The sequence below is a fragment of the Polyodon spathula genome, chromosome 23 (assembly GCF_017654505.1).
Source record: "Polyodon spathula isolate WHYD16114869_AA chromosome 23, ASM1765450v1, whole genome shotgun sequence".
Lineage (NCBI taxonomy): Eukaryota > Metazoa > Chordata > Actinopteri > Acipenseriformes > Polyodontidae > Polyodon > Polyodon spathula.
Window position 1 is genome coordinate 27,607,329 of NC_054556.1, and position 10,929 is coordinate 27,618,257.

General features: G+C 40.5%; 1 protein-coding gene and 1 pseudogene across 1 annotated transcript; both read left to right on the forward strand.

Moving 5' to 3' along the window:
- Positions 1 to 2,536: 2,536 nt before the first annotated feature.
- On the forward strand, positions 2,537 to 4,852 carry LOC121298392 (odorant receptor 131-2-like). Its single transcript, XM_041225503.1, has one exon. The coding sequence runs from the start codon at positions 3,496 to 3,498 to the stop codon at positions 4,486 to 4,488; it is 993 nt and encodes a 330-aa protein (XP_041081437.1). The 5' UTR covers positions 2,537 to 3,495; the 3' UTR covers positions 4,489 to 4,852.
- Positions 4,853 to 9,194: 4,342 nt separating this feature from the next.
- LOC121297796 lies at positions 9,195 to 10,134 on the forward strand (annotated as a pseudogene).
- The last annotated feature ends 795 nt before the right edge of the window (positions 10,135 to 10,929 follow it).

Genomic DNA, 10,929 nt, shown 5'->3' on the forward strand with positions numbered 1-10,929 from the left:
ATACACACACAGGCCTGCAGTCTGCTATAATCACTTTCTAAAGGATACACACACATGCCTGCAGTCTGCTATAATCACTTTCTAAAGGATACACACACACAGGCCTGCAGTCTGCTATAATCACTTTCTAAAGGATACACACACAGGCCTGCAGTCTGCTATAATCACTTTCTAAAGGATACACACACATGCCTGCAGTCTGCTATAATCACTTTCTAAAGGACACACACACACAGGCCTGCAGTCTGCTATAATCACTTTCTAAAGGATACACACACAGGCCTGCAGTCTGCTATAATCACTTTCTAAAGGATACACACACAAAGGCCTGCAGTCTGCTATAATCACTTTCTAAAGGATACACACACACAGGCCTGCAGTCTGCTATAATCACTTTCTAAAGGATACACACACACAGGCCTGCAGTCTGCTATAATCACTTTCTAAAGGATACACACACACATGCCTGCAGTCTGCTATAATCACTTTCTAAAGGATACACACACACAGGCCTGCAGTCTGCTATAATCACTTTCTAAAGGATACACACACACACAAAGGCCTGCAGTCTGCTATAATCACTTTCTAAAGGATACACACACACAGGCCTGCAGTCTGCTATAATCACTTTCTAAAGGATACACACACACACAGGCCTGCAGTCTGCTATAATCACTTTCTAAAGGATACACACACACACAGGCCTGCAGTCTGCTATAATCACTTTCTAAAGGATACACACACACACAGGCCTGCAGTCTGCTATAATCACTTTCTAAAGGATACACACTGGAGATTGATTACATGTGTGCAGTTTGTATTATTCAAAGGATACTGCTCTTAATCTTACTCCACTGAAGCGTGGCACTGGAACATGCAGTGATGTACAGAATGGATTTCTCTGTAACCAGCCTTTGATTACCGGCCTCTTTTAAAATGGCACTTTTAAACCCATTATACTGCAGACCAGCTTCTTACCTGCAAAAGAACAATCCAACATTAAACAGTAAAAGACATGCAGACCAGTACTGATGACAGCTACCCCCCAGCCCCTTGGGGCTCGTTCTACGATGCGGTGAGCTTCATTCTGTTTCCCACAAGAACATCTAACCAGCCCCACGACTGCTAGCTGTTCTTTCCAAAACACATGTAATGATGGTTGGTTGTCATTGCTGACCTTTTGTCATTGCAGTCTAATGAGGACTGAAGGGAGAGGGGAGCGTGTTCCGATTAATGGTGTCTTTGGTGCATTACTGATGAGGCTCTGTGGACGGTTCAAAATGTCAGAGAATCCCAAAGCCTTTGTTGAGCAACAAGATCGCTCTGACATGAGAGACATAGAATGCTGTAATAACCTGGACATCACTTTTGAAAAAAAAAGGAATAAACATCTGGGTAGACTGTCTCTCGTTTCCACCTGTTTTCTACATTTGGCGTTGCTCTTTCCACTGCTTTCACTTCTAAGATGCAAAACTTAGAAAGTAAAAAGGGTAAAAAGTTACACATGCAGTAAACTTAAATATATAATAACTTGGTAAACTAATACTGGTTTACTTTATCGAGCTGTACGGTGAGACAACATGGCAGGGTTAGAGAGATCCACAGCTGGAGCAGAGATGTCAGGGATATCCACCCTGTTTAAACCCTAACCTAATTGTTCAGAGATATCTTGCAGTTTATGTCACTCTGACTTCAGTGGAGAAGGCTTAGGCTGATCAGGAGCTAAGGCTAATCAGGAGGCATATCTTATCTAAGTGGTTTGTGTTACTATATAGCCAAGCTGCAACTTCCAGCTTCTTTTCCAGGGTACAGTACAAGCATCCACAATAGAGCCACTGCATGACCCACAAATAGATTCAAGACAAGATCATTTAGGGTTAGAGATTAGGAATTGTGAGATTTACAGTTAGCCGAATGCAACACGGAGGTAATCAGAGCAGGTCTGGTGAGCACGCCTAGGTATGGGCTTGCAGGAGGTAAGGCAGAAAACAAGGACAGCCAGAAGACACTTTGGAAGCATCACAGGCAATTCATGGAATATGGATGAAACGAGTGTGTGTTGTGAAGACACTGTTCTCATAGGGTGGACATGGACTTAATGGAAATTATACAAGTTGGCTTTATGCTGCCAGCAACATAACATATAGTGCAGTACATCATACTTTAACTATCAACAAACCCTAATCAGGGCCCCCAGTGCATCTTTGAACTTCATCAGATCAAAGACTGGTAAAACTAACCTCTTCCACAATGCAGACACCGCTGGGTATACGGAGAGAGTCAGGAGAGAGCAAGTCCCAGGAAAGGCCAGTGCTGCGAGATGCAATGCACCAGTATGTGTGTTTTACATTGCAGGGAGGGGTGTAGAGGTGAGGGGCAGTGGTTTCGAAGCAATGCACCAGTATGTGTGTTTTACATTGCAGGGAGGGGTGTAGAGGTGAGGGGCAGTGGTTTTGATGGTAAAGCTATGTGGCTTGGTCATTTTGGCCACATTGGCAGCTCTTGTGTCAAAATATGCACAAAGCTAAAAGATAGAACCAAGTTATGTTAATGCACATGTTGGAATCCCTCCCAGGCCAGAATATGACCCTGTGATGTCAAAAGTAGTACGAAAATAGTGAGTAGATAAGGGTTTAAAACACCAGCCTGAATCGGATTGATGCACCAAAAACCATTACAATATAAATGAGTAGGTAAGTCCCACACCACACACCCACACATATTCCAGTATGACACAGACTCTTCACGCAAAGTCTTAAATTATATTCACTTCTAGTTTACTATCAGCCTCAAACCTAATTATCAGCAATATCTGTTACTGTCTGGTCGGGAATCGCAACACACTCACAGACCTAGGGTTAAAGCTATACAGGGAAAACCCAATACAAGATCTCATGGGCCTTAGGAGTCTATGTATAAGTGATCCCTGGATGCGGACGAGACTATATAACTTTGCAGGCAAGGAAGATGATGTTTCCCGAACATTAGCCAGAAAGCTGAGAAGAGGGAAGCGATCTTTTTTGCTGTTTAACAATTTGAGCTCCCGTAAGTAAGAACACACACATGAAATAATATACACATTTCATGTCATAGCGATGCTGTTGCTGTTTTTCTTTTAGATGCTATTGGTGTTATTCTGTATGGCATGCCTTTTGATCAGTTTTATACAAGGTGATGCACTTTGTGAGATAGGGATCGGGGTGGAAAACTCCAGTGTGTGGTATTACAGCTCTCTTGCTCTTGAGCTTGCTCGTGAAAGGACCTCACCAAAGATAACAAGTGTAGAGCAATCATCTATGTAAAGACTTTAACCCTTCCCAGGCTGGTCACAGAGCTGTGACTGGTTTAGAGTAAATCTACTGATGTCAAGTCACACAGCAGCACAGGAAATGCAGGTGTTTTGTTAAAGTAGCTGTAAATATTCCATGTGCTTCTTACAGGACGTTATGTTTAAGCGCGGTTCATTTTGCACATTACTAGCTCCTTTGTGTATTAATGATTTTTATTTATTTGCTTCTGCAGTGTTCTGAAGACCAGTCACGAGACATGTACTCTACTGAGGGCCCAGCCGGCTCTCCCTTGAATAGCAGCGTTGCCTCAGCTGAAATCAAAGATAATTTTGACACAGCCGTTGTTAAAAATGTCGTCATTGTTTTTCTGTGCATTTTCATCAGCTACATCAACGGGATTCTGGTCTTCACATTCTTAAAGAACCGAATATTTTATGAGACTTCGCGATACATACTGTTCATTCACATGGTAATCAATGATATTATTCAGTTAGCTGTTACAGCGACATTATTTGTAGTGAGTTATATATTATTTAAAATCAATGTCTCCTTCTGTTGTTTTCTAGTGTCAGTTGCTGTCTTTGCCACTACGAACACCCCTCTGAGTCTCGCAGCGATGGCTGTTGAGCGTTACGTAGCCATCTGCAACCCCCTGCGGCACTCTCAGATCTGCACGGTGCGCAGGACATACATTCTCATTGCTGCGATCTGGGCTGCAGGCACCATTTCTATATTGCCAGATTTGTTTATCATTTTGGCAACAGAGCCAGTAAGCTTTTTCCACTCATCTGTTTTCTGCGTTCGCGATTATGTTTTCAGGTTGCCTGAACTAGTTCAGAAGAGAAACATTGTACATGCTGTAAATTTAGCTTTTGTTGGGTTTACTTTAATGTACACTTATTTCAGAGTCCTATTTGCAGTGAAGTCAGCCACCACGGACGCGGCTTCTGCTGCAAAGGCTCGCAACACCATCCTGCTGCACGGGGTCCAGTTGCTGCTGTGTATGCTAACGTACATCGGACCTTCCTTGGAATTCAGTCTCTTATATATCTTTCCAGGAAAGACCTTAGAAATTCGATACTTGACTTACTTAATAGTTCAGGTACTGCCCAGGTTCCTGAGTCCCATGATTTACGGGGTCAGAGACCAAATGCTTAGAAAGTACCTGAAAAGACACTTTTTATGCAAGACCATATAACAATCATCAGACTTCATGACAAGCTCTATGCCTGCCAAACTGAAGCAATGCTTTTATATATTAGAAATATCATCAGTAAATTGAGACGCAGAACAATGATTGCATTAAGTGTGGGACTGACAATTAAATAAAGACAATAAAGACATCTGAATTCACTGTTTTCAGCTCTAAATGAAGGAAACTGGATGCATGTGATATTATACACGCAGCATTGGAAATACAGCAACCAGGTTCATTTGTTATTGTTAATGATCTGTACCTTGAGGAAAGTTCTGCTGCACGTTAGATTGCAGATGCTTCTTTATTTTTTATTAAAACTGGAGCAGTTATATTATTTTGTAAGGGTCTTTGCTCATCTGCTGCAATAAAGAAAAGGTAAATATGACATGCTGATTGTCTGAAAGTTTATCAAATTGCTCACAAAAGTGCTTCTGGTCACTCATTTCCCCGTTCACTCCTCATTTCCATTATAATAAATGAATTACTGTCCATAAACCAAGGATCGACACACTCAAACACACAGTGAAGGTGCGAACACTTGAAGCTTGCAGTGTTTAAATACAACACAGGCTGTCCACTGCCAATGAGAATCAATGGAATGGTTATAGAGATATGAACAGTTCCACCCTCTTTCCTTTTAACACAATTTAATCAGTTGAGAAACACAGCGTCTTAGTGATATACCATAACAAAAAGGATGTCATTAATTAAACAAGACAGCGCTTCAAATCAATTGTGCGGACACAGTGTTTGACAGCAGCAGGCTATGTTTAAATACTTATGTAATTACACATATAGAAATTAAAACAGTGAAAAAACAGACAGAAATAGGGCTGAGTTTAAAGAGTTTCAGTTTCTATTTAAATAGTTTTAGAGTGATATTTTATTTGGTATGGGAGCAATTTGATGTGCCGTGCTTTGTGATGCTTCCTCTTGAAAGGCTCTATATAAAATAAAGGTTTTTTGTTTTGACTTGTGCTTGTTTATATCACTTTCCTTATTGACATTTACAGCGCTTGGCGCATATTCTAAACAATGCTGTTGCATATGTGCTTTTCAGTATTTCGGTTTTATAACAGGATAGAAATGGCACTCTCACTGTATAACTACAGAAATGGGAACAAAATAAAAGTGAAACAAAATATACGAAAACATTTTAAAGTAAAAATAATGGAAACATTTCCAAAAATCTCAAAAGGGACACGAAACACTGTATCGGGAGACAATCACGTTCTTAATAAAGGAGAATACATAATAATAAATAATAAATGCAATTTTGAGCATTTTGAAAATGCCAATCACAACAATAAATCTCATTTGTTTTTCATTCGCTCGTTATATAAAATCGCCCTTCTAACAGAAGAAACCCCAGTATTGACCGGCATTCTTAGCTACATGGCTACATATCACTATTGACTCACGCAGTATGCTTCCTACTGTCCTGGTTTGCATTCTTTAAAATGCCATCCCATTTGTCAATATACTAGTCTGCATCGACCAAGCAAGCACTGTCCACTGGGGTTTACTACACAGCAATGCAATCCTTTTCAGTACAGGAATTCACAGCTGAAGTGCTTTATTTGATATCAGTAGCACATGCTTTGGGAGTTAGTGAACTGTTTGGCTCAATTTAAAAAAAAGCAAAAAAAAAAAAAAGCATTGCAACCTGGGATCACAGCTGCGGATTTCGATGTTATGATGAGTATTAATATTTAATGTCAATCATTCATTGAATATAATATGTAATAACAGATATTTAATCTTGCCCTCCCATGCCACGATTACTCTTTAGATTAAATGTTTTTGGATGCTGTAACAGTTCTGTGCAGGTATGACTGTCCTGTCTAGTCTCTGTTCTGTGCAGGTATGATTGTCCTGTCTAGTCTCTGTTCTGTGCAGGTATGATTGTCCTGTCTAGTCTCTGTTCTGTGCAGGTATGATTGTCCTGTCTAGTCTCTGTTCTGTGCAGGTATGACTGTCCTGTCTAGTCTCTGTTCTGTGCAGGTATGACTGTCCTGTCTAGTCTCTGTTCTGTGCAGGTATGATTGTCCTGTCTAGTCTCTGTTCTGTGCAGGTATGACTGTCCTGTCTAGTCTCTGTTCTGTGCAGGTATGACTGTCCTGTCTAGTCTCTGTTCTGTGTAGGTATGATTGTCCTGTCTAGTCTCTGTTCTGTGCAGGTATCAATGTCCTGTCTAGTCTCTGTTCTGTGTAGGTATGATTGCCCTGTCTAGTGTCTGTTCTGTGCAGGTATGATTGCTCTGTCTAGTCTCTGTTCTGTGCAGGTATGACTGTCCTGTCTAGTCTCTGTTCTGTGTAGGTATGATTGTCCTGTCTAGTCTCTGTTCTGTGCAGGTATCAATGTCCTGTCTAGTCTCTGTTCTGTGTAGGTATGATTGTCCTGTCTAGTCTCTGTTCTGTGTAGGTATGATTGTCCTGTCTAGTCTCTGTTCTGTGCAGGTATAATTGTCCTGTCTAGTCTCTGTTCTGTGCAGGTATGATTGTCCTGTCTAGTCTCTGTTCTGTGCAGGTATGATTGTCCTGTCTAGTCTCTGTTCTGTGCAGGTATGATTGTCCTGTCTAGTCTCTGTTCTGTGCAGGTATGATTGTCCTGTCTAGTCTCTGTTCTGTGCAGGTATGATTGTCCTGTCTAGTCTCTGTTCTGTGCAGGTATGATTGTCCTGTCTAGTCTCTGTTCTGTGCAGGTATGATTGTCCTGTCTAGTCTCTGTTCTGTGCAGGTATGATTGTCCTGTCTAGTCTCTGTTCTGTGCAGGTATGATTGTCCTGTCTAGTCTCTGTTCTGTGCAGGTATGATTGTCCTGTCTAGTCTCTGTTCTGTGCAGGTATGACTGTCCTGTCTAGTCTCTGTTCTGTGCAGGTATGATTGTCCTGTCGAGTCTCTGTTCTGTGTAGGTATGATTGTCCTGTCTAGAGTCTGTTCTGAGCAGGTATCAATGTCCTGTCTAGTCTCTGTTCTGTGCAGGTATGACTGTCCTGTCTAGTCTCTGTTCTGTGCAGGTATGATTGCCCTGTCTAGTCTCTGTTCTGTGCAGGTATGACTGTCCTGTCTAGTCTCTGTTCTGTGCAGGTATCAATGTCCTTTCTAGTCTCTGTGCTGTGCAGGTATGATTGTCCTGTCTAGTCTCTGTTCTGTGCATGTATCAATGTAATGTCTAGCCTCTGTTATGTGCAGGTATGATTGTCCTGTCTAGTCTCTGTTCTGTGCATTTATCAATGTCCTCTCTAGTCTCTATGCTGTGCAGGTATCAATGCCCTGTCTTTTAAAATGTAAGAAATTAAATTAGTTTATATAGCCTATTGATAATAAGTGAAATGTAGCTGATTTGCACATTATCTGAGCTTTACTTCAGTCCCCTGTAGTCACAATTTTGAAATTACATTTTCAGAAATTGTAAAACAGTTTATGTGAACTCTATGGAGATCAAGAAGTTGCCAAGACTTTGAGAGAATAGAGTAGTATGTAATATGACTCACTGTGTGCTGTGTTTATTTCACTAATGTCTGTTAATAAGCTTTTCACATTACTAACTGCTCTGTTCCAACGTGCTGAACAAGCACAGCATACTGTGTGTGTGCAAGCAGGAATTCTTGAATAGCTGAACCAATAGCTAAATTCTTGAATAGCTGAACCAATAGTTGAATTCTTGAATAGCTGAAGCAGAACCAAATAAGCACATATTATAAATTCCAGATGTGTGCTATATATTATTAATCCTGAAAGGGTTTAATGAGACCTCATAAAAGCTGTTTCCAAAATAAGCCTTGGGAGACTTTGTGTAGAACACTATAGCAATCCCTTCAGACCAGTTAAAGGCAAATCATTCTGATAGAGCAAGATGACCTCACAATCAATTAAGGTTATATGAAAATATTTATAAGCTTTGTTTATTCCTCCCAGAACATTAACAACACAATTGACCAGGACAGAGGTAAGGGATTGTTCCATATTTATTTCACTGATTAATATCTTCACGTTTGTTATGTGTTCTGTACATTGCTTTTCTGATTGTAAAGATCTACGACAATGACAAGCTATCAGTGTACAACAACAACAACAACAACAACAGATGCAAAGACACAAATGCAATCAGTCCTCAGAGCTTGCACAGCTTAATTTTTTAAATGCGCACCTGCATCCATCAAATGGCAATCACTGCATGACAGTAGACATAAAAATGTCTGATACATTTGTAGGTATTATTGCACAAAAGTCTTTCCATCTTTCAACACTTATAAGGTTTTTAATAGGCGTTTGGCAATTGAAAGGGACTATTTACATATTTATGTAAAGCCAGGTGCTATTGATAAATGCAAGAAATAGACAAAAAAAAATTCCAATTTACATTTACAGCCTTGCATCTAAGTATTGGCACCATGGCAGAAAAAACATGTTTTAATGCTGAATTATGACTGTGCAAAACAGCTAGCTCAGTTTAAAGCACCCTGCTATGCAAGAAAATATAAAGATGTTGGGTTTTTGTTCTGAATTTTGCATGGCTTTTTCTTCATGATTGTTGCTGTTTTCTGCTGGCTGGGTGCTTTAATGAAGTATCATGATATAGTGATTATGCTTTTCACAGTTCTACTTTAGGACAATTGTATTAATGACATTGTTTCTCATTTCCAGTTTTCACGGCTTCTGAAGACTCAAGACATGAACTCTACTGTAATTCCACCTGAAACAGCCTTTGTGGTAAATGACCCAACCAGGGACTCATTTAACACAGCCCTCGCAAAGAATATCATCGTTGTGTTTGTCTGGCTGTGACTCAGTTACATCAATGGCACAGTAGTGCTCACGCTCTTCAAAAGCCCAATATTTTTCGAGGACCCCCGCTACATTCTGTTCATCTACATGGTCATCAACGATGCTGTTCAGCTGACTCTCAATGACTTTATACATTATGAGTTACGTTTTCTTCAAAATCAATGTCTCCTTCTGCAGCGTTCTGATATTGCTTGCTCTGTTTGCCTCTATGATCACCCCTCTGAGTCTCGCAGCGATGGCTGTTGAGCGTTGCGTAGCCATCTGCAACCCCCTGCGGCACTCTCAGATCTGCACGGTGCGCAGGACACACATTCTCATTGCTGCGATCTGCGCTGCAGGGCTCGATCCTTTGCTATTCGACTGGTTGGTTTTTTTTGCAACCAAATCTTTAAGTTTCTTTTCCTCCTCTATTTTCTGTTACCATGAGAATGTGTTTAGGTCACCTTTGTTATTTTATAAAAGACAGGCATTTGATCTCTTGTGCTTCTCTTTTGTTTCTCTCATTATAATTTACACTTATTTGAGGATCATGTTTGCAGCAAGGGCAGCCACCACTGACAGATCTTCAAAGACTGGCAACACCATCCTGCTGCACGGGGTCCGGTTCTTAATGTGCATGCTTGCATATTCCATACCATTGGGAGACTTTGCTTTGCTCAGTTTATTCCCTGCACAGTGCACGGCTGTTCTGTTTGTCAATTATTTGATAGCCTACATTTTACCAAGATTCTTGCGTCCTATATTCTACGGTGTCAGAGATGAGAAGTTCAGAAAGCACTTGAAGGGGTTCTGCAAATCAACGCTTCAAAAGATAGGACCAGCTAATGCACACAGTCTAAAGATTATATAACCACATACTGTGAGGTTTTTTAAACATCCAGTGGAGTATTATGAGGATGCGATCTAACTAATAAAATTAACATAAACACCTAATTTATATATATGTGTGTGTGTGTGTGTGTATGATGTACCCAGTAAAGATGTCCAGCCAGCTCGACTCAGCAGTTCATTTAGTAGCTTGTCAGTATTCTTTACCTTGTTTCTTGTTTGATAATTTCACAGTATTGTAAATGGTGTATTTATTCTTCTAGAAAAGAAAAAAAACCTGTGACTGGTGATTTCACTGTGCTCTTACTGCAGTTTTACTAGGGCATACTGCAGAAAGCACAGCTCTGACTGTCTGATGTTGTGATGCTTGTACTGCATGAGGGGAGCCATAAGCAACAGTTCATTTGGATTATCAGTGACATTATCTCTGCATAGATTTCTCAGCTGCATATACTTTTAGAACTGCCTTTGTATTCTAGAATGCTTTTTTATTTGCATTGCAGCTTGCTGGGGCTATATTCCTTGTCACTCTTAATAACTACTATTCCACTAAAATAAATGAACGCAAGAAGAATCAAGACACCCAGTCCAATGGCCCTGTTTACTGGCATTCTATTCTACTATTAAAAACAACAACACAACACATACTGTCCTGGGCTCTTCAACCCCACCCCAGCTCCATTAACACACTGAGATACCTCACAGCTTGTCGATTCTTCTGGGAACTTCCACACTTTAAGCAACATCAGCTCTGTAGTACAGAGTAGAGAATACCCCTTCAGTTGAATAAGAATTGCATCTAGATAATTAGAGAAGTAGTGAG